Source organism: Dermacentor albipictus, chromosome 1 (assembly GCF_038994185.2).
Source record: "Dermacentor albipictus isolate Rhodes 1998 colony chromosome 1, USDA_Dalb.pri_finalv2, whole genome shotgun sequence".
NCBI classification, from domain to species: Eukaryota; Metazoa; Arthropoda; class Arachnida; order Ixodida; family Ixodidae; genus Dermacentor; species Dermacentor albipictus.
Window position 1 is genome coordinate 183,049,637 of NC_091821.1, and position 23,653 is coordinate 183,073,289.

At 44.8% G+C, this 23,653-nt stretch overlaps 1 protein-coding gene across 6 annotated transcripts in view; it reads left to right on the forward strand.

The window, feature by feature from the left end:
* The window catches only part of LOC139053388 (endonuclease/exonuclease/phosphatase family domain-containing protein 1-like), a 75,400-nt gene that overhangs the window by 33,613 nt on the left and 18,134 nt on the right, over nt 1–23,653 (forward strand). For 5 of the 6 annotated variants that reach the window (XR_011510452.1, XM_070530404.1, XM_070530425.1 and 2 more), the window contains exons 7-9: nt 307–418; nt 972–1,019; nt 21,894–22,004. Coding sequence is in view for 5 of the 6 variants with exons in the window: in XM_070530404.1 (XP_070386505.1) it covers nt 307–418; nt 972–1,019; nt 21,894–22,004 (271 nt within the window). In the remaining variant the exon portion in view is untranslated. Of the gene's footprint in view, nt 1–306; nt 419–971; nt 1,020–4,009; nt 4,070–21,893; nt 22,005–23,653 lie in introns of those variants that run through there. The other variant, XM_070530428.1, reaches the window with a different exon arrangement.

Here is a 23,653-nt window from a genome sequence, read left to right on the forward strand (position 1 = left end):
CTGCTAATAAAGTGAGGTAGGGCTTGGCGTCGCGAAGTTCGTTATATCCGTTTTATGCCAAACCGTGTTCGCTATAGGAAGTTAAAAATACATGTGTTTGACAAAAATATTTCGGAAGAGTTCGATATATTCAATAATTCGTTATATGCGTGTTCGTTATATCGAGGTTTGACTGTATTAAGTTGTGATTACCACTATAGCTTGCTGCTTTCACAACACAAATATATCTAGACATTTGGTATTTGTCATCTGATGTGAACTATTATGGACAGCGCTTACATGGTATTGTTGATGCTGCTTTGACAGGCACCTGGGCTGGAGTTTGTCGTTGTAAGCATTCTGCTGCGGTCGCTCAAGGCGCATGACATAAGCCTCCTGTTTCCCAGCTTTGTTGCAGTTATCAGCCAGAGACTCCGCGGTATGTTGTTGGTTTTCTCCTGGTTAGAAGTTACCCTACCGGAGCACTGGCACAAAATCTTTCTGTCATGATTAATGGTTTACTCTATATTTAGTCAGAGATCCAGCTCAGCTACAATTGCGTAAATTACAGTTACAACTGCAGTTTAAAAGTCACTTTCTTGCTGTTCTTGAAGAATGTCTCAGTAGTATTAGCAGTGATAAGTTGCGCTCTTGTGCATAGTACTTTACGTGGCATAAAACCTATACTCTAGATATATGTATGTTTCTAAATATAGCAGTTTTTTTTAAGCTTTCTGAAAAAAATTCACCTGGCATGTTCATCGTAACCTTTTTTGTTATCTGCTTAACTTTAGAAGCCCTTGTACACACTCACGCTTATTTTTTGTGTCTTTCAACACTGTCGTGAAATGATTTAATAAAAAATATACTAAAATAAATTGTGTTATTTATTCATGTAACTTATAAAGCTATATTCCTGGTCACCTTGATGACATACATTACACTAGTGCAAGTTCTCATTATAAAGCTTTTTTTTTAATGACAATTTGTAGGTGAGGACAACATTCTTCTGATGGGAGATTTGCCACCTACTGAAAATGGTGAGCTGTCAAAAAATTTTTTTTGCATTTGTTTTGTTTGTTAGGTGATTATACAAGAGATCAAAAAGAGTCCGAAAATTGATATTTTATATTACATTGAATATTTTATGTTTTCTGTGCATATCACTCTTAGCACAAAAGTAAACTTTGTTTCTTTAGTCACTGGATAATTTAGGCTGAAACAAATACCGCAATTCTTCAGTGTGGAGGTGTCATTTTCATGTACCAAGCATTCTCACAAATTCACAATGATATTACTTAAGAAATATATGGCCATAAAGAAAATTTTTTTTGTGTAAGATGTATATGTAAAGAGTAAGCTAGCATTGTTCAAGGTTGCTGGGCAAAATGAAGATATTTTTGAAAAATCTCTAAATATGCACTACTACTTTTTAAATGTTTCTACTTTTCTGAATTTTTATCTCCTAAGCCGATGCATGTAGCCTTTTGAAACTTGACGGGCTGTGAGAACTTACTTTATTCAACAATTGTGTTGGATATTGCTGCTGTAGCACAAATTGTCCCAAATTTTTCGTTTTGACGAAAACAAACCCTATTTAAAAAGCAAAGTAAAAAAAACTCTGCTTTAATTTTCGTCAAAAACTTGTAAACCGCTGTTCACAGACGTTGGAATAAGGACGTTAAAAAACCTGTTGCTTTATTTTGTTTGCAACGACAATATAAGTAGAAGTGAGGACTTTGCCAGGATGCAGCGTGGTGCTAATAAAAAGAGGCATTGAGAGAAAGAAAAAAGTGACTCTGACTTGTCTAAGCGGGACAATAATCGCAAGAGAAAGCAGTACAGTATTGGCCTTAAGAGGAGTATTTCACTATAAAAGCGCGTTTATGTACAATACTCATTCGCTTGCATGTGAATGAAGATATGTCAATAAATTGGGCTGCTCATTTTACTTAACAGCAAATGTGCGTAGCTTCCATTATAGATAGTTTGGTTTATCTGTTTATATTGATTTGTATTTGCTTGTTTGCTGCGGTCTTCAATGATCAGCTCACTGGGCATGTACACAACAGAAAATTTATGGCAGTTAAATGTCTTTAAAATTGTTGCACTGGCCATGGCTGAAACAAAAACATCATTATATAACCTAAGATGATGCAGTGTTAGCCTAGCAGACAGTGCCAGCAATTGCTCTGCCCTAGTGCCCCTTAAAAAAAAAAAAGGAAGCTGTTAGATTACTACATAGCAAAATGTTCACATTTTCTATGAATGATCACCACTTGTCTGAAACATCACTGTCTCTTAGAAAAGCTAGACAGAGGTGTCACTCTTCCTTTCTGAAAGACCTTGGTCCTTTGGGAAACACTACCTGTTCCATGCACTCATGAGGAAATTCTCTTCTTTGCAAAGTCCCAAGTGGAGCGTTTCTCTTTTCATAGAAGCATTGGTAGGACCAGATGAACTGCTTTGCATCGCCAATTTCATCACAGTAAGTGCAGAGCGGAGAAGCTTGTTCAACCTTGAAGGCCCAAACTGGGGTGTTCGCAGAGCCCGTTCTTGCTCAATGCAACAGTGTATACCTTCTGCATGTTAGAGCTTTGAACCAAAATGCCTCTTAAAGGGACACTAAGGCAAATATTAAGTCAAGTTAAAGCAATAGATTAATGCTTGAGAATGCTTAAAGCGTCAGTATTATTGTGAGAGATATTGAGGTAAACGCAGGACACGATGTGTGACTCACCCGGGAAATTAAAGTACTACTAGCCCGATGACGTAGGCACTTCTCATTATTAGAACACGACCTCTCGCAATAAAATTATAATTGCAATGCATTGTAAGATGGAAAAAAATGCTGCCTGTCCAGTTCTATTCAACATTGAAAAAATAAACTCATTGATGTTACCCTTGACAACGACATGGGCGGTCAAAAGGTTTCATTCTTGCTCAACTCAACTCTGCACCACCCACACTTTCACATTTCACTAGTTTTGTTATCGCGTAGTGCTGCACCGGTTATGCTGGCTCGTGAAACTCACACAAACTACAAGTAGCAGAGAATTCCACGTCCAGGTGATGTTGCAGGATGGCCAAACGGTCCACGGCACTTGACCAAAAGCAGCTGCGGCAGTGAATTCAATGCTCTGCCTTGGCTCGGCTTCTCCATGCCCACGTGTTTGCGTTTTGCACAAGAAGCCGTAGCGCTGTCAGTAAGTAAAATGGCGCATTTTACTTACCAACGGCAGTAAGTGCGATGATGGTGTATGTAAAGTCACTACTCCCTCGGTTGGGGACGGGCAATTTGAATTGCGCTAAAGGTACGCGGACCCTTCAGATGCGATTTTCTCTTAAACTAAGTGTTTATCTTGGCACGAAAGAAGGGATGCGAGGTTTCTGGAATGGTATTTTAACAGTTTACATTGACCTAATATTTGCCTTTAGTGCCCCTTTAAGGTAACATCCAAAGCAATCAGAAGTAGGTCATCTTTACATCATGGGTGATTAATTCTCACTCTTATTTTTGGGGCTCTTGACAGTGCTTCAATTGCAAGAGTATCTGCTGCTTCATTGCCTGCAAGTCTCAACATGCAACGGTACCCACTTAAACTTCAGACTGAAATGGCTATTGCTGATCTCCTTAACCAACATCAGTGACTGTAGGCAGCACTTGCCAGTAGACAGCACAAGAAATAGTTGTTGGAGCATTGCTTTAGAATTTGAAAGGATGACAGAACACGTACTCAGTTTATGAGCACTGCAGTAATGGCAGCACATTCTACAGTTTTCAATGGACGAGCTGTCCCAAATGGCCAGATCACGCAGCTACAATGCCAGGAATTCAAAATGCAGCGGCACAGCTGCCTGCCTGTTGACTCGCTGACCCATCAGTGTGTACTTCCATATAATCCTGACATACTGTATTCAAGTGCTTCAACATGAGGTTAGGGCATCAGAAAATTTAATAAGGTGCTTGAAGTGCAGCCGAGCGATGTGCTCAAAAAGTCTTGATATTGTAGCATCTACTTCTTTTCAGTGTGTCAGCTCAAAGGGAGAAGACGACGATGAAGTCACGTGCGCTTGGTGTACCACTTGTTCCCCGATTGCCACATGTTCGCCAGTGTGAGTGTTAATGTACAGGTTGTTTCATGTAACTTGAACCAAGGATTTTAAAAAGTGGTTAACCACAACTGAATGAAACCAACGACATATAGTTTTCCATGATGTACTACATGACGGCAGACATGACGGCAAAACCACGCTTTGTGCGAAAGAACGCTGCGCGTGGACCGTGGCAAAGTGAGCGGCCGCGACTCTAGGCATCGGCTTCACAGTGCGTCAGCATCTTTGACGGTGGCGCACGGAAAGGAAGCACCGTCGTCCCTGATAAGCAATAGGCTCTGCGCACGGTTGAGGGCGCTGCAATACGATAGTGCACGATCCGTAGGCGGAAAATTTAAATTTTTTCGGGAGGGGGGGGGGGGGGGGATTTCGTGTATGTTGTCCTTGGAGTCTTTGTTTGTTGGCTTCTCATTATATAATTAATAAAATCGGGCCCCTCGGTTAACCCCCTTTCTTCTCGTTCATATATATATATATATATATATATATATATATATATATATATATATATATATATATATATATATATATATATATATAGGAGACAGTTCAGTTTCACAGCTTGAGCCTTCTTGCACCACCAAGCATCTGGCGTCTCTCGGTAGTGTAATCTTCTTTCGTGGAATTGTCGTATACTTCGCTATCACTAATACTGCATGCCTTTCCAGAGAAACTGCAGCCTCTCTCTCTCTTTCTCTTTTTGACTTAATGTGAGTCAGAGTATAAGTGTTGCTGTGCATGACTGCGGTTGATTCTGATTTCGAGTGAATCGCACTTGGGATCATTTCGGTTACTGAGTGAATTGTACAGGGTGTCCCAACTATCATGCACCATGTCTTTAATAAAGAGAAATTGTGTTACTCGAAGAAAACCTGGTGCATATGGTTTCCAGTACAGTGGAGTAGCCGCCAGTAATATTTTGGTAATGAGATTTAAATAGGTAATTGTAATTGATTATCTAATTTAATAACTATTGTCCTAGTTATGAAAGTCTCAATCAGCCATTTGCAGGCACAGCCAAGGGACATCTAACTGCGGTATTTTCAGCGATGTACTAATTGCGTTCTAATTTTTTTCCAACTAGTAAAGAAACCTCACAAAATATTAAAAATACCACGTGACTGCACTCCCACCCACATCATAAAGCAGCGCCCTCAATTAAACTGATTGAAAGAACTGCTTTGCCTATCTCAAAACCGAAGAAAAAGACAGCACATCACCTTGATAATGATACAGAAGGAGCACCAACAGCAGGTTTTGAGGCTTCGCAGCTATTCCTTCCTCTCACTTGTACATCACCTTTATTATCTGTCTCTCAAGGCAGACTCATCACATTGATAACAAAAGGCCTTTGATAACATGGGTGAAACGCCGTTCTGACCACGAACAAAATGCGAAAAGCGATGGAATAGGCATAGAATGTTTCAAAATCCCGGTTCTTCTCGCACTGCATTGAAAGAGTGGGCGCTTAGCTATATTTCGCACCAGAAATTTGCTTCGGACCAAAGCCAAATTAAAGTGACAATTTTATTTTTCCTGACAGTGTATACGTGCTGCGAAAACAGGTTCGTGTCGGAAAAGAAAAGTGAAATAAACAGACCGGGAAGCAACCCTTACGTTGAGAAAAGACAAAACCAATGCATTCAAGAAACTAAATAACCACTTCTAAATGAGCCGAATTGCGTGAACCGAATGAGCCGAAATGCACTCCAATACTGTGCATTATGCAAATTTACCTGGGTGTTTCTGCAGAGATTGGCCTCATCTGTGCACATGATGTTGCTCAAAAAGTGCGGTGACTCATCCGCTTTTGTGAGAACCCAGTTCAAGAGATCTAGATGATTCTGTAGGTCCCTATCTTCCAAGCATTGATGCTGGTTAAGGTGGTACGAGTGAAAGGCTAAGTGATTTAGAATCCTTCAAACTGATGACTTGGAAATTGGTACCTGGGCGGCCACGTCCCACATGATAGTACATATATGAGGGTCTGAGGCCATAAACACTAGGACATTTATACATAGGCTGGGACTCAAAGATAGAGTCCTCCGCCGCTGTTTTTGGAAGGTGGAGGTTTATCTCAGGTTTTTGAAATTTCTGATGATAGTCGATGCGTTTGGTATACCGCCACATTCCATGACTAATATATATTTACGACCTTCTTGTGAAGCTCTTCATGTGCAGCTCCCAAGACAAAGATCATGTTTTCCTTCTGCTCATTAGAGAAAGACATGGTGACTGGGACAAAACAAAACGCACCTTTAAATCTTTGCACTCACATTATCGATTCGCTATCGTGGTGATAGTTTTCGTGGCAAAAAAAAATATAAAAAAATAAAAAGAACCATTTGTGCACTTTATCTACGCAAAGACAACAGCTATCACAGTTTGTTCCCAACTAACACCAAACACGACATGTTACTTCGGCCTGGACGTGGCAGATAAGGCACTAGCTCGATCACTATTGTTTTTTCTTTGTTTCCTTTATTTTGTTCTGGCTAACTCAGAGGGAGCCTGTTCGAGGGCACTGCTTTATGATGCGGGTGGGAGCGCAGTCATGTGGTATTTTTCATATTTCGCAGGGTTTATTTATCAGTCAGAAAAAATTAGTATGCAATTAATTAATACGTCACTGAAAATACCACAGTTAGATGTCCTTTGGCTGTGTCTACAGATGCCTCATCGTCACTTTGATAATTAGGACAATACCTCTCGTGTTAGATAATTCAATACAATTACCTAATTAAATCTCAGTAAAACAAAAACAAAAAAATACTGGCGGCTACTCCACTGTACTGGAAACAATATGCACTAGGCTTTCTTCAAGTAACGCATTGCTCTTTTTTTTAAATCTTGGTGCATTATAGTTAATTGGGACACCCTGTATATATTTATGACCTCTGCATGCAAGTGACGATGTTTCCATCCCTAATAAATGCTGTAACTTATGGGAAGAGTTTCTCCTCTTCTTTTATGAGTCGTTAGCATTGCTTACTGGAAAGACAGGCAATGCTGAAACACATATCATTCATGTGCATTTCACACGCCATCGATAAAAGACTGCTGAAGAGGTCACTGAAGTCTATAGGTTTTTTTTTCAGAGTCAAAAAAGCACGCAAAGCAATTTGAAGTGAGGTGAATATACAGCAACATATTAATTGTCTAGGAATATGCTATCTATACCTTTAGAAATAATTGTTAATTGGCTACCTCCTCCTGTTATAAAAATGTCATAAAATTTGTCCTGTGTATATATATTTATATATAGTGTATGTGCATTGTATTTAGTGTAAATTTGAAACAATGTTGAAGTGAGGAAATACGAATGAGGCAGCCACCACCAGTGCTTCTAATGTGCTTGTCCTCCTATTAGGATTTGCAAAAATAAAGCAAGACAATATATATATATATATATATATATATATATATATATATATATATATATATATATATATATATATATATATATATATATATATATATATATATATATACACACACACACACACACACATATATATAATCAATTAAAAGTTGTGCATGTCCGCACCAACAGTAATGCTGTAAGCTATTAGCCACAATGAAATTTTAAGTGAAAAGGCAGAGGCAAGTCAAAAGAAACATCAAATGATATGGGTGACAAAAATCTGGTAATGACACTTTAGGTGTGTGTCTGAGGGGGGTGGGGGGTATTAGGCTTCTGCATCGCCGGAAAGGGCAGGGAGGGGGGAGGGGGGGAGGGGGGGAGGGGGGGGAGGGCTCTGGAGCCCCCCCCCATAGTCGGCGCCTATGGCGCAAGCGCAGCCACGTGATTTTATTTCATATTTCGCCGGCTGAAAAAAATCACCACACAGCATGTGCATTGCCACAAAAAATTGGATCGGTCGTTTTGAAATTGGCTCTACAACGTAACGAAAGAGAATATTAAATTTTTGCATCATTGATCTTAGTTAATGAACTAATTAAGCGTAATATGAAAAATATCCTAAAAAGCGCCACGTGATGGCAAACCATATGTCGTTGGTTTCATTCAGTTGCGGTTAACAACTTTTTTAAAATCCTTTCTCAAGTTATGTGAAACACCTTGTATATATATTACTACATACAGTGACTGAATGCATCACTCCATTACTTACAACATTACCTACATTACTTGCTTGGCCTCCAGACTGCACTGAAGACCGACATGTAGTGTTCTATGGCAGAACTTGTTTTTGGCACAACACTCCGCGTGCCCGGAGAGTTTTTTGGTACACAGTCATCACCTGTACCCTTTGAAATCACCAACTACGTAAGCCAATTCCAAGCAATGATGAATACCATTGTTCCACTACCTGTTCGCCCCATTCATCAGAACACGTTTGTCAGCCCGCACCTCAGCGACTGCACACACGGCTTCATACGCCGAGACAGAGTCCTTGCTCTGCTACAACCACCATACGATGGCCCCTTCAAGGTACTCAACCGTATGCCCAAACACTTTACAGCGATGGTCAACCGGCACGAAGACACGGTATCCATTGACCGTCTTAAACCAGCTCATTTAGGCAATGAATCGATAAGCACACACACAACCACAAATGCCTTTGAACCTACATATCGCTGTCCTAGAGTGCTTTTTGCTACAGGTACAACCTTCATATCTTCCTTTCACACAGCTCAGCAGCCCCCTGAGTTCCTCACTAGGGGGAAGGCCCTGTAGCATCTACTTTTTGGTGTGTTGGCTCAAAGGGAGAAGAGGATGATGAAGTTGTCCACGCTTGGTTTGCCACTTGTTCCCTGATCGCCATATTTTCACCAGTGTGTGTTAATATATGTATTACTACGTAGCGTGACTGAATGTGTCACTCCATTACCTACAATATTTTCCATATGGCCTGCAGCATATTGAGACACTAACGAAACGCGATCAAAATTGGTGCCGTCAGGGCTGCTTAAAGGGATAGTAAAGAGAAAAATGATTTCTTCTGCAGCAGTAAACTATCTTCTACAATATACGATACGACATACAATATACGATAAGACACTTGGTAAGCCAGTAAAAGTGAAATAACAAAAGATAGGTGGCGATGCCTCTTTGAAATTCCTGCACTAGCTCGCTTTAACGTTATGAATTTTGACAGCGCCTTCTAGGGCCTAGTTAATTCTTTAGCAGTAATGATAGACTGCATTGTGTTCTAAAGGAGACAAAGATTGAACATGGCGAGTTTCAGCATCTTTTGCTGAGCCAGTGTGGCCCAAATATGAGAAAATACTTTGTAATTTGTGATGTCACAGTGGCATACCGGCATTGGGAATTTGGCACGAAATTCAAGAACTGAAACCCTGACCTTCATTTTCTCTTCTAATAACCAGGCTATTTCTAAATTAACGACAATGAAGTTTTCAAAGAACGCTTTATCTGTCTAAACTGATATAGTGTTTTGCTTTGGTATTCTTTTAACCAAAGAGGCGAAGACTGTATGCTTGGAACACGTGGCAAAGATTTACACTGATTCATTTTTTAACAGCGTGTGATTATAAGGCTCGAAGCTAGGGCCTGACGCCCGACGACTTCACTCCTGTGCCTTGGAGCACTGGCGAACTCCTTCCTCCACACAAGCTTGTTGTTCCATGTCTCCTTGGCCTCTTCTTGTTTCCTCTCTGCTCGCTTGTTGTTGCTGTTCGAATTATTTCTTCGGCGCGCTCGTGCAGCTGCTGCTGCGTATCGTCATTGTCTTCGCATGGCTGGCCCACTCCGATCACGGCACTTGCGCACTTGACATATCACTCAGCGAAAGTTCTCTACATCGTTTGCATCTGTTTAAAGCAATTTTACTTTTCTCAGCGTTGCAATCACCTGCGCCACCATTTTTCAATGACAACAGTGCTCGCTACTTTTAGGTTGTAGAGTGAGGCTTGGTGGTTCACTAAGCCACCAACACCATCGCAAGAGTTTTTGCCATGTCCTGTGGCTGAAAAAAGCCACTTTGTTGACATGTGGTTGTTCTGCAGGGTGTCTACCAACCGGGAAAACCGGGAAAACCGGGAATTCTCAGGGATTTTCAGTAGTCTGGAAAAAGTCAGGGAAAACTCAGGGAATTTGGGCCTCCATAAGGGAAAATTAGCGGCAATTTTACTGAAAGGGTCGAAAGTCGCAGTAATGCTGGCTCGAGTAACAGACAGGAATCGTAATGAATCGTCTTTGACGCCCTGCCGTAGGCTGGAGGAGTTGCTAGTGTACAGTCAAGGACTGACTTTCCGGATTCCCGATAATTTGGATGGCTTCGCGGCACCGCCACGTACCCCACAGAGTCAACGTATCAGAACGTGTGAAATTTCCGACGCAAGAACTCTTCGCCGTCCGATTTTCCGGACGTTTTGCCGTGACGGCAGGTCCGAAACGGCAATAATCAAAGGAACCACGGCTGCCGTTTTGATTGCTTCGCCACCTCGAACCGGCACTCTTGCACGCAGATCCGCTGGCAGCTGTTGCCACCACTGCGGCAACGCTAGGCCTAGCTGCTTCGACGTTCGCTATGAAACTTCTTGTCATTGGGTGCCGAGTTTTTATTGAAAGAATTAGCTGCTGCCAGCAATGGCATGGACTCCGCCTTTGTGATCCTCGCGATTGACATAGAAAATGCCGGTTCCTGAAAGTCAGCTTCGCCTCTGAAAGAAATGTTACTTGGTGAAGCATACACAAAAGTATTGCAGTGAAGCATAACAAGCATGGGAAGGGGCTATTGCCACGGAAAACAGTATGTATTCCTTAATTATACACGCGTGCACCCGGCATTTCCTGTCACATTACGAGCACCGATATGTCTAATATGTGTAGCGACAGGCCTTCAGAGCGTTTTCGAACGTGCCTGTGGTGGTTTGAGTCCCTAAGGGCAGTAAATGACACGCATTTATTTTTTTGCAACTGACCAAATTTTCGGACGTTTTCGCGGCCCCTAGGGAGTTCGAAAAATCGGTCGTGGACTGTGCAACTGACCAAGATGCTTCAAATGGTCCTTGGGGCGAACGAATGGCGGAAGGAGGACAAGAACAGAAATGAACTACGCATTGAGGAATAAACGGGAAATGAAGCTTGCTGCCGCCGTTTTGCAGGAGCTTGAGCTCAAAAAATAAAGTTTTGGCTGATGCCAAGATGCAGGTGTCCCTCATCCAAACCAAAATAAACTCTTTAAAGCAGTGAAACACAACACTCGGGCGTCGTGCGCGGGCTGAGAGTATTTCAGAACAGTCGAGGTTGACTTACGAGTGTTGAGAGAGAATCTCAATTGTGACAGAATTCGGGCCTCATACCACTGAGATTACAATCAGTTGATAGGAATAGCTCATATTCGAAAATATTTGCTTCTATATGCATCTCCTCTTTATTCGTATTTGAGAATGTCCGACTCCATTGCAATGTTTTTCGAAGACACTTTATTTGCTGTGCATTTTACTAACCACTGCCTTCTATTCTCTTCTTGAATAACACAAACACTACTTTTTAGTATTCAAATTGGATTAAGTCGCTTCTTTAATTTTTTTCATGTGCCTACTAGGGAGTGACAGCCTCAGGCGACATGTTTTCAGCCCGTCTTGACATAAAACATAGTTCTGCATCACTCAGGGAAATTTGCAATGGCACTCAGGGAAAACCTGGAAAACTCAGGGAATTTGGAAATGTCAACTTGGTAGACACCCTGTTCTGTGACAACTTGTAAAACTGGTACTTATTTTGAACTAACTACTGGCACCATCAGACGTGTGTAACATGTGTGTCGGGCTGAAGTTCTTCCTTTATTCACTCGCAAATTTTTCCTGTGCGAAGCAAGCGTGCGCAGCATCATGGCATGTGTTATCGCTGATGAAAGCCAGTTTTTGAGTAGAACATCTACTGATGGCAACACATGTGAATAGAGATACCTATTCCTTGTGCCTATGATAGGACTGTACCTTGTTTGGTACAATAGCTGTCCAATTCTTGGCAAGGCGAAAGTGGAAGACACAGGATCTGTGCTGTTGATTCTGTTTGGCATCATGTATTGATGATGCTCAAATGTGCCTTATTTAATCATGAGTGATCCACCGACAAGCCATACACTGAGCTCCTGCAGAAAGTCAAGTCGCCTGTGCTGTCTTTTTGACGAGTTCTCCATTTTTCCACACTGCATAGCTTACCTCTGTCAATTCAGAGATTCCCATTGTTATAGTATTCAGTCAGTCAGTAAACAGTCAGTTGTAGGCGAGGTGCAAAGACAGTTCTTTGAAGTGGTCATTCTTGTAGGCATCATCAGTGACATCATCTAGCATGGAAATGCATTGTGTGGCATTGGCACAATAAATGCAAAGGCACATTTCTTGTTGTGGAGCAAGAAGAATCATTTTCGGCCAGAGGGAATAGAACTTTTGAGAGCCCAATAGGTGCATCTGGATTGGCCTCTTTAAAGAGGCAATAGATCTCACATACCGAATGAGGTCATAAATCTCTTGGCACCATATCTTTTGTTCCCATCAGCCAAACAGATGCCGGCATATTTATTCAAATATAAGGCGATGTTTTTTTCCTAGAATCCTTAGCCTCAAAGTCACCCTCCGCCTTATTGCGAGGCTAATAGATTCAGTTACTGTTTTAACCCTTTCAGTGTCGAGTGTTTTTTAGAGGTGACATGCCTCCAGTGCTTTTTTTTTTTTTTTCTTGGATATTGTTACGTAGGACGACACCGACGAAAAGCTATTTACAAGTATATTTACAAGGCAATACGCCGCAGTTGACCAAGAGGCAACAGCCCGCGCTAGCTTCCAATCGTCGTCTTCGTCTTCTTCCTGCGCGGCTCTTCGTCAGTGGGAATACGACCCCGTAGCATTACCCCCGGCGGCAAAAGCGCCGTCCCGGAGCGACTAAAGGCTGGACTCGGAAGCAGTGTAGTAGCTCTTGAGCCTACTGACGTGCACGACATCACTGGATGCCAGAGTAGATGACGAGGTTGAGCTCACAGGAGCAATTTCATAAGTCACAGGCGTCACCTGGCGAAGCACGCGGTAGGGCCCTGGGTATCGCGAAAGGAGCTTTTCGGAAAGTCCAACGTGATGACAGGGCGACCACAGGAGCACGAGTGCACCAGGCGAAAACTGTACGTCACGGTGGCAGGCGTTGTACTGACGCTGCTGCGTGGTTTGCGAGTCCGTCAGTCGAGCACGGGCAAGCTGGCATGCATGATCGGCGAGGGCGATGGCGTCGCGCGCATACTCGGTTGTTGAGGTCGCAGCAGGAGGAAGTACCGTGTCAAGGGGCAAGGTCGGTTCGCGACCGTAGAGTAGATAAAATGGAGAAAATCCGGCGGTGTCGTGCCGGGAAGAATTGTAAGCAAAGGTGACGTAAGGAAGGGCAACGTCCCAGTCGTGGTGGTCCTTCGAAACGTACCTGGACAGCATGTCGGTAAGGGTACGGTTTAAGCGCTCTGTAAGGCCATTCGTCTGAGGATGGTATGAGGTAGTCAGCATGTGTTGAATAGAGCAGGAACGCACAATGTTGGCGATAACTTTCGAGAGGAAGTTACGACCGCGGTCAGTAAGCAGCTGTCGCGGGGCGCCATGCACTAAGATAATGTCACGCAAGAGAAAGTCCGCGACGTCAGTGGCGCAACTGGTAGGTAGAGCCCGCGTGATAGCGTATCGGGTGGCGTAATCAGTTGCGACGGCTACCCATTTGTTCACAGAGGATGACGTGGGAAAGGGACCGAGGAGGTCTAATCCAACACGAAAAAACGGTTCCACAGGGATGGCGATCGGCTGGAGATGACCGGAAGGTAGCACCTGAGGCGTTTTCCGACGCTGGCAGGGATCACAGGCATCAACATAGCGTCGGACGGAGCGAGCAAGACCAGGCCAATAGAAGCGGCGGCAGACGCGGTCGTACGTGCGGGTTACGCCAAGATGTCCTGCAGTGGGTGCGTCATGCATCTGAAAGAGCACAGTCTGTCGTAGATGTTGTGGCACGACAAGAAGAAGATCAGGGCCGTCAGGGAGGAAGCTCCTTCGGTACAGAATGCCGCCCTGGAGGACATATCGGCGAACGGATGCGTCGGTAGGTGCAGAGCGCAGACGCTCGATGAGTACTCGCAGCGATAGGTCTCGGTACTGCTCATCGGCGATGTTAGCGAAGGCAAACACAGAGAAAATGCCGTCGGCGGTACTACTGTCGGCGTCGTCAGGCTCGTCTACCGGGTAGCGAGACAGGCAGTCAGCGTCCTTGTGTAGTCGGCCAGATTTGTAGGTGACAGAGAACGAATATTCTTGGAGGCGTAAGGCCCAGCGACCAAGTCTTCCTGAAGGGTCTTTCAATGAGCATAACCAACACAGCGCGTGATGGTCTGTGATAACGGAAAAGGGTCGGCCATATAAGTATGGGCGGAACTTTGCAACCGCCCAAACTAGGGCCAGACACTCACGCTCAGTGATACAATAGTTGCGCTCCGCGGGCGAGAGGAGCCTGCTGGCGTAAGCGATAACACGGTCGTGGCCACGCTGGCGTTGTGCCAGTACTGCGCCAATTCCGTGACCGCTGGCATCAGTACGGACTTCGGTAGGCGCAGAAGGATCGAAGTGGGCCAGAACGGGGGGCGTTGTGAGAAGATCGATGAGAAGCGAGAAAGCAGAGGCCTCGTTATCGCCCCACTGGAAAGGGGCGTCTTTTTTCAAAAGCTCGGTTAGTGGTCGTGCTATGGCCGCGAAATTTTGGACGAAACGGCGGAAGTACGAGCAAAGGCCGATGAAGCTGCGCACATCCTTGACACACTTCGGAACAGGGAAGTGCGTAACAGCATGGATCTTGCCTGGGTCCGGTTGCACTCCGTTCGCGTCAACGAGATGTCCAAGGACAGTAACCTGGCGACGGCCGAATTGGCACTTCGATGCGTTGAGTTGCAGACCGGCTCGCCGAAAAACGTCCAGGACTGCTGAGAGGCGCTCGAGGTGCGTAGCGAATGTTGGGGAGAATACTATAACGTCGTCTAAGTAGCACAGGCACGTGGACCATTTGAAACCGTGAAGAAGGGAGTCCATCATGCGTTCAAAAGTGGCAGGAGCGTTACATAGGCCGAACGGCATCACCTTGAATTGATAAAGACCGTCGGGTGTTACAAAGGCAGTCTTCTCGCAGTCGAGATCGTCCACGGCAATCTGCCAATAGCCGGAGCGAAGGTCAATAGAGGAGAAATAGCGAGCACCGTGGAGGCAGTCAAGGGCGTCATCAATCCGAGGTAGGGGATACACGTCCTTTTTGGTAACCCTGTTAAGGTGCCGATAATCCACGCAAAAGCGCCATGAGCCATCCTTCTTTTTTACCAGCACAACCGGTGACGCACATGGACTAAATGACGGTTCAATAATGTTCTTGGCAAGCATTTTGCGAACTTCGGTGTGAATCACTTGACGCTCAGCCGGTGATACTCGATACGGGCGGCGATGAATAGGAGGGGCATCTCCGGTATTAATGCGATGTTTAACAGCTGTTGTTTGGGCCAAAGGACGATCGTTGAAGTCAAAAATATCTTGGTAGGAAATGAGAACGCGGTAGAGCGCACGAGCGTGCTCGGACGGCATGTCGGGTGCAATCATTTTCTGTAAGTTGGCGATGGTACAAGTCGCCGACTGCGATGGTAGAGGAGGATCGGTTGAATTGTCGTCTATTGAAATCGATGCTACAGAGTGATCCTCGAATGAGCAAAGTTGGGCCAGAGACATCCCGCGTGGCAGCACTTGTGTCGTCAAGGCAAAATTGACCACTGGCAGGCAGACGCAATTCGCCGTAATAGATAAAATAGTATGAGGTAGTGTGATCCCGTGTGTAAGGAGGACGTCTTGCATAGGAGCCGCGATGTAGTGACCGTCGGGCACTGGCGGGGATGACACGAAGTCAACGTAAGTCAGTGCCGAAGGTGGCAAGCGAACGAAGTCGACGGAACTGAGGCGAGGAAGGTGTTCTTCAGCGGGATCCAGAACAGGCAGGTCGAGGCGGAGAGTACTGGCGGAGCAATCGATGAGAGCAGAATGTGCGGAGAGGAAGTCGAGGCCGAGGATGATGTCGTGGGGACAGTGAGCGATGACTGTGAATAGCACGGTAGTGGAGCGATCGGCGAAGGAGACGCGGGCGGCACACATACCAATTACGGGGGCTGTTCCGCCATCGGCGACATGGACAACAGGCGTCGCGGCGGGCGTGATTATTTTCCTCAGCCGGTTACGAAGATCCGCGCTCATTACCGACAAATGCGCCCCAGTGTCTATGAGAGCTGATACAGGAATACCGTCGACTTGCACGTCAAGAAGGTTCAGATGGGTGGGCAACGTCAGGAGAGGATTTGGCGGCGTAGGGAGCAATGCAGCGTCACCTCGAGGCGCTGCATCGTCTAGTTTTCCGGCTGGGAGCGGCGTCCGAAGGGAGTCGGCGAATAGGAACGACGGGGCTGGGGAGAGCGAGATTGTCGTCGTTGGGGCGAAGGCGAACGAGAATAGGGTCGGTTCGGCGCAGGAGAATCGGTGGCGGCATTATCTGAGCGGGCAGCATAAGGATGAGAAAGGCCACCTGGGGGGCGAGAGTAGGCAGTATATGTAGACTGGTTCAGGGAACTCCAGCAACTGCGGCAGTGCCGAGAAATGTGCCCAATTCGATGGCAGTGAAAACAAATTGGCTTGTCGTCTGCAGTGCGCCATTCAGAGGGGTTGCGGAAACATGGAGGGTAAGAAGGTGCGGGACGGGGTGGAATCGAAGATGCCGGGTGGGGATCAGGGCGATGGGCCGAGCAGATGGTGTGAATACCCAAGTTGGCGAACTCCTGGCGGACAACTGCCTGGATCAGGGAAACAGTGACTGCAGGTGCATTGGAGGGGCTGGAGTCGAACGCAGCCGGATAGGCGGCCTCGATCTCACGCCGGACAATCCTGGTAACATCGCCAGTGTTGTTGGGACGAGGAGCGTCGGCACAGGAAGATGTCGCTGGGGTGTTGGGCAGACGGGCAAACTGTTGGTCGATACGTCGGCTTTTAGCGAATTCCAGGCGGCGGCACTCTTTTATAACTGCATCCACCGTCGCGACGTTGTTAAACACGAGCAAGTTGAAGGCGTCATCGGCAATGCCTTTGAGGATGTGGGAGACCTTGTCGGACTCAGTCATGTGTGCGTCAACTTTGCGGCATAGAGCCAGGACGTCCTGAATGTACGTGACGTAGGGCTCCGTTGACGTCTGCACACGACCGGAAAGTGCCTTCTGCGCGGCAAGTTGGTGACCGTAGGGGTTGCCGAACAAGTCTCGAAGCTTTTGCTTAAGCGAATCCCAACTGGTCAGCTCATCTTCGTGCGTCCGATACCAAACTCGAGGTGTGCCACCGAGGTAAAAGACGACGTTGGCGAGCATGATAGTTAAGTCCCACCGGTTATTGCGGCTGACGTGTTCGTAAAGGCTGATCCAGTCCTCGACGTCTTCCCCATCTTTTGCCGAGAATACGCCAGGATCACGGGGAGCGGAGAGGGTGATGCAGGTCGTCGAAGTGGCAGCAGGTGTCGGAGCCGGTGGAGTCGGGTTGGCGTCGCCGGGAGCCATGAAGGTAGGCTCGACAGACCATCCACTGCGAAGCTCCGTGACGAGGTACAGGGAACGTCCACCTCCACCAAATATGTTACGTAGGACGACACCGACGAAAAGCTATTTACAAGTATATTTACAAGGCAATACGCCGCAGTTGACCAAGAGGCAACAGCCCGCGCTAGCTTCCAATCGTCTTCTTCGTCTTCTTCCTGCGCGGCTCTTCGTCAGTGGGAATACGACCCCGTAGCAATATTATGAAACAAACTCAACGGTTTACTTTTAGTTGTGCAGAAAGGAAAATATTTGCATGGATGCATGTGGTCCTCACATTCATTCCTATTTGACGAAACGACTGTCAAAAGAAACGTGGCAGGACAGAAATGCAAAAACGTACCGGTACATCTATGAGGGTGAAAGGGTTGCAATATAGCTGCAGCAGTGCCACATCTCTGGCAATCCAGATTTTAAACACCAGTGCAAATTATACCAACTAATTTGTCATGTGATACAGTACCGTATTTTTGCCCATATAGCCTGCATTGAGAATTCGAAAAGTTTAACACTAAATGTGGAGTGCTGGTTCTACGCAAATTTTGCGTTGAGGTATGGCTTGACAGCATCATGGTGCATGCTGCCATAAAGCCACATCTCAAGGGAAAGTTGTCACCAATTGAGTTCCATTACGTATCTCCTAGGAAACCCCACCCTTTCCCCACTGCCATGTGTTGTTTCCTTCCCCTCTATTTCATGGTTACCATATTGTGTTTTGGCTGTGTTAGTAATTCAGTATTTTGGGCAATGCCCACTGAGTCTGAATCTGTCAAGAACATCCATGTTCATCTTTCATACAGTAATCCGCAGCAGTCTGGATGTTCGCTGGACTCAACCGTGTTCTTTCATGCGCATCTGGTGCTGACCATATTCAATGCTTCTTGCGGCAGTGTCGGGATTTGTATCTCACATAGGCTGACGAATTACGAAGAAGAGCTTGCATTCATTCGCTCTTGGTTGGAGGAGCATGCCTCATAGGCTAAAGTTGCCATAAAGTTGTCATTGAGTCCACACACCACCTTTTTTATCTGAAGGGTCCAAATGGGGGTTAGACACTTCGAAGTGCCATTTGGCCCTTGCAGTGCAACCGATTTCAGCGTGCTTCTGCTGTGGATGAAAGTTTCTACATTGCGAATGTGACTTCTGCAGTGCATGCAAGGCAAAGTTTCAGGTGGGTGCACATACTGCTTTTGGCCTCCAACTTCATCTTCTTCTGGTACAAATTCACGAGCTATTTCAGCAGGGGAAACATCGAAAAAAGACAGCATTTCTCTGATTCTGAAGCAATTTTGGCAGACCTGGTTGTCATCATGTGCATGGCAGGTACAGTCGCCGGATGATAATTTATACATGCTTGATTATTTCAACAGCTCCACGGCACCGCCACCAGCTTCATAAAATTAATATACAAGGATGACCGAAATTTTTGATGTCTTACAGCGCGCCGTGTGTGTAATTTGGCCACCGAGTCAAGCATAAATCAATATTTTTGTTTTGATACGTCACCAGCATAGTCATCGGCCATGTTGCCAGCGTCTCCTCAAAACCGAAACTATTGAAGCCTAGTCGATTTAGTAGTTACTGATAAGAATCCGATGCATGAATTGACTGTACTTTCATGTGCGCAGAGCAGAGGCCAAGACTAGAGTGTACTAGATTGACCCAAGGGGAAGTCCGCATCAGGTTGACACTATGCTTCACGCTCAGGCATTCCTTTTATGAAATTACAGGTTATGCTACCATTGCCTATACCTGAAACATTATTATCTAAAGCATTGCCTCCAAGATGGGATGTGCAGTGCCCAGTCTTGGAGTTGTCGAGTGGACAACAGAAGACAGTGCATCTGAAACAACTGGAGTTGGTGCAGCTTCTGGTTAAGGCAGCTACAGCACTGGCAAAATTTTCAACATTTTTTTCTTCACTTGCTCTGTCTGCGACATCCTCCTGTGGACCCCACTCCCCATTCTGGTACACTCTGCCAATATGTTGAAGAAAAATTACTTTTACAACAGCCTCATTTGAGAGTGCAAACAACACAGGGGCACGAACGATGGCCAAGGAGAGGACTAAGCACTTGAAATTGCAGCAGAAAGTTCGACATTGTAGAACGCCATGCTTGAAATCATAATTGTGTTTTCTTACATCCGGCTGCATCCTGGTAAAGTTCTCATTTCTACCACCTATATTGTCGTTGCAAACAAAATAAAGCAACATGTTTTTAATGTTGTTTTTCCAGTGTCTGTGAACAGCTGTTTGCGATATTCTGAGAAAAATTACACATTTTTAAAATTTTGTTTCTAAATAGGGTTCATTTTTTGTCAAAATGGGGAAATTTGAGGCGATTTGTAAAAGTATGTATTTGTGCTACAGCAGCAATATTCATCACAATTGTTGAACATATTAAGTTCTCCCAGTCCACCAGGATTCAAAAAGCTACATGCATTGACTTTAAAATTCTAAAAAAGTGGCAACCTTTAAAAAGTGTCTCCTATTTAGAAAAATTTATAAAATATTTGTTCTGCCCAGAAGCCTCAAGTAATGCTAGCTTACTCTTCTTTACATATATGCTTTACACAAAAAAATTACCGACGATTACGTTACTTCCTAATGCGAAATTTGAGCGCAGCAAAGGCAGCGGCAATTTCGGCTCGGGCGGTGCACATATACAGATCCGCCGCCACCGATCTGGCTCTCTGATTGCCACCGCACAGGGGTTGCATTGGAGGAGGAGCGAAGAAAGGAATTAAGTTCGAGCCGGCGCTTTGACAACCGGAGACTCGCAGGAAGAGGGGGGAGGGGGGCGGCATGTACACCCAGCGGCAAACGATGGGGGCAGAAGCGCGCGCAGCAAGCGGACAACACGATAAAGGGAGGAGGGAAGAGATAGCAGCGACTGACTGATGCCGCTGACGCCGATAGTGAGTCAACCCCAGCTGCGGAGTTGGTTTCAGGGACAACGCCGCCGATGCCGACACAAACAATATGATACCCTCGCTTCCGCAGCGCTAAGAACCAGGTCTAGCCGTGGGAAGGTGGTCACGTATTCGTCGACGTGCCGGGGCCTACGTGAAATAACCGGCGCGTCGGCAACTGAAGAGCACCCTATCCGCCACACAAGAACAGGGGGGGGGGGACCCTTTCCTCCTCTTTCTGCATGGCGGCGACGGTGTTCTATGCAGTCACGTTATCTTGACTCTCTAGCGGCGTCAGCGGCATCCAGCGGTATCAGTCGGTCGCTGCTAGCGCTGGGGGGATGAAAGGGGGGCGGAGCTGGTTACGAGGCCGACGACAACGCCGACGACGACGCGAAACCCAGGAACGGACGCCAAAGAGCTGCGCTCTAAAAGAACATATTCTTTGTAGCTGTAATATTTCATATTTGTTATCTTAATTTTGCAAGAGTGTCTTGGTGCACGAAAGTGGTGCCTCCACACTGAAGAACTTGGGTATTTTTTTCCTCCTAAATTATTCAGTTACTACTAGAGAAACGAAGTTCACTTTCATGCTACCAAGTGGTATGCTCATAAAATATGAAATATTCATTGGAATCTAAAATATCCATTTTTGGACCTGTTTTCATATCTTGTGGAATCGTCCAGTTGCCATTGCTATTTTACTTCAAAGTATGACTTACCATATATTTACCATACCAAATGACTGCCCATTGTCACTAAGGGCAGTCATCTAAGTCCGTTTAAGATTTCTCACTTCTGAAGTTAGCTTGCATGTAAAATTTATGGTGTCATGTCTCAGATCAGCTCAACTTGAGTTTTCAGACTTGCATACGTTTTCGGGAGCACTTGGGCTTGCAACATGTCACTTGCAATTATTTGCCTAGTGTATTGCTTTAATTACATGCTTTTAATTTTTTTTGTAAATTTTTTTTGTTAATTTCTTTCCAGCTGTACATTTACTTTTGCATTTTGAACTTCATGTATCAATTACAGTACCATGTTTCATAAATTCATTAAAATGAAATGGAGCATGAACATTTTATGACTGAATACTTCCGGTTGGAGATACTGCAGGTGACTAGGTCCTATCTTGTCGCCTGTCTCCATCATGTTGCCTTTGCCCTCATTTTCGTGGTAAGAGCACTAGTATTGGACACGTTGGATGCAGAGTTGTATATAACCTGCCATTAAATAAAGTAGTATTATGATTATGTGTTTATCTTGCATGTTCAGCTGTACGAATGCTTTCGGACATGGGGTTTCACCTGCTATGGCCGAGCAAGTTAAAGCCCCATGATACAACACAAATCTGGTGCTCCAGCAAGTTGCGCAAGTTTTGCACAGGTATGGCAGTGAATCTTCCTTGCCTTCAGCTACATCCTACCTTGCTGTCTCATTTTCCATACTTTACATTACTTAGGGTGCCTGGTTTTAGTAGAACCAGTTAAAATATGGTGCATGGTCTTGTTAGTAGCTATCTCATAGTATTGGCTGTTAACAAATTATACGTTTGAGATTATTCAGGAAACTCTGGTAACTTTAGGGAATGCATGTAAAATGTTTGTTAGAAATTTAAAGTTTGAGCATTAGAAATCAGACATTTTTGTAGTCTTATCCTAATATGAGCTCTGCAGCGCTCTTTGACCGTTGTAAATAAATCATACTAGATGAGAGAAAATGCGTCCGTGAACACCTGAGCCAAATATTACTCAATTCCATGCAGTGGGGAACGCACAATGCAGATGTAAAGATTGGTCATGCTTTTCTGCGGCTCTCTCAAACCCCTACCATCTAAAATGCACATGATGACACCATGGCACCCTCATATAACTATAGGCTAGACGGGTGAGAATGTTGCGAGCAATATTAACTTTATCAGTGGCAACGAAAGTGTTTTCAACATTAACAATGTTTATGATACTTGATGTCTTAAAATATCACGAAATACTGCTGCATTCAGTGTCTACACGAAATTCAGTTTTGTACTTCCCGTATTCAGCTGCCGTCGTCTGCTTGAGTTTTGCTGCCTCCACAATGCTGTGGCCAGTCGTGACGTTGCTGAAGTTTTGCCGACTACTATCACCATAGAGTTTCTCACTATATTACCTAGAGGGAAATCTGGCGCTGCTGCGCTGTGGTATGCATGGGAATGCTGGTATATTGTGACTTCGGATTGGCATTGTTCTCGGAGAGCCAGGCAAGCACCATTCTGTCCGTCACAATGACACATTTTCTACTAAAACAGCACATAAAAAGCTGTTTTAGCTTTATTATTACACAAAAACATGTTTTGTTTAACTATGAGAACTTGTTATTGCATGTACAATTACATGATACATAAAATGTATCAGCGGGCTGCTAAAGTTGAGGTACAGACGACAAGATTCACACTCGCTTTGAAACAGCTTGTCATATGTTCTTGCTTTTCTTCGCTTGGTCATGCATTGTAGGTGAGTAAAGATGTAATATGCGTGAATGGAAACATTTTATCAAGATTTTACTTTAAGAATGCGTTATTTGTGTTACCATATCCACGTTTTAGACAAAGCCTCTTACAACACCAGCCAGCACAAGCCTCACAGACACATATACTGTCATTCCCATGACTGCACAGTGCCGCTTAGGAAACTCCCGTAGACGGTGGCACCAGATTTCTCTCTAGGTGTTATAGTGAGAAACTCTATGACTATCACAGTGCGCATCTGCGCGGTGCAGTGTGTATTTCGCTTTTGTGTTGACCAGGACGTCTACCAAGCTGACATTTCCAAATTCCCCGAGTTTTCCAGGTTTTCCTTGAGTGCTTTTGCAAAATTCCCTGAGTGACACAGAACTCTGTTTTATGTCAAAACAGACTAACACCATGTTGCCCGATGCTGTCACTCTCTAGTAAGCATGTTAACAATTAAAAACGACTTAATCCAGTTTGAATAGTGAGGAGTAGTGTTTATATTATTCAAAAAGAAGACAAAAGGGAGGCGTTAGTAAAATGCACA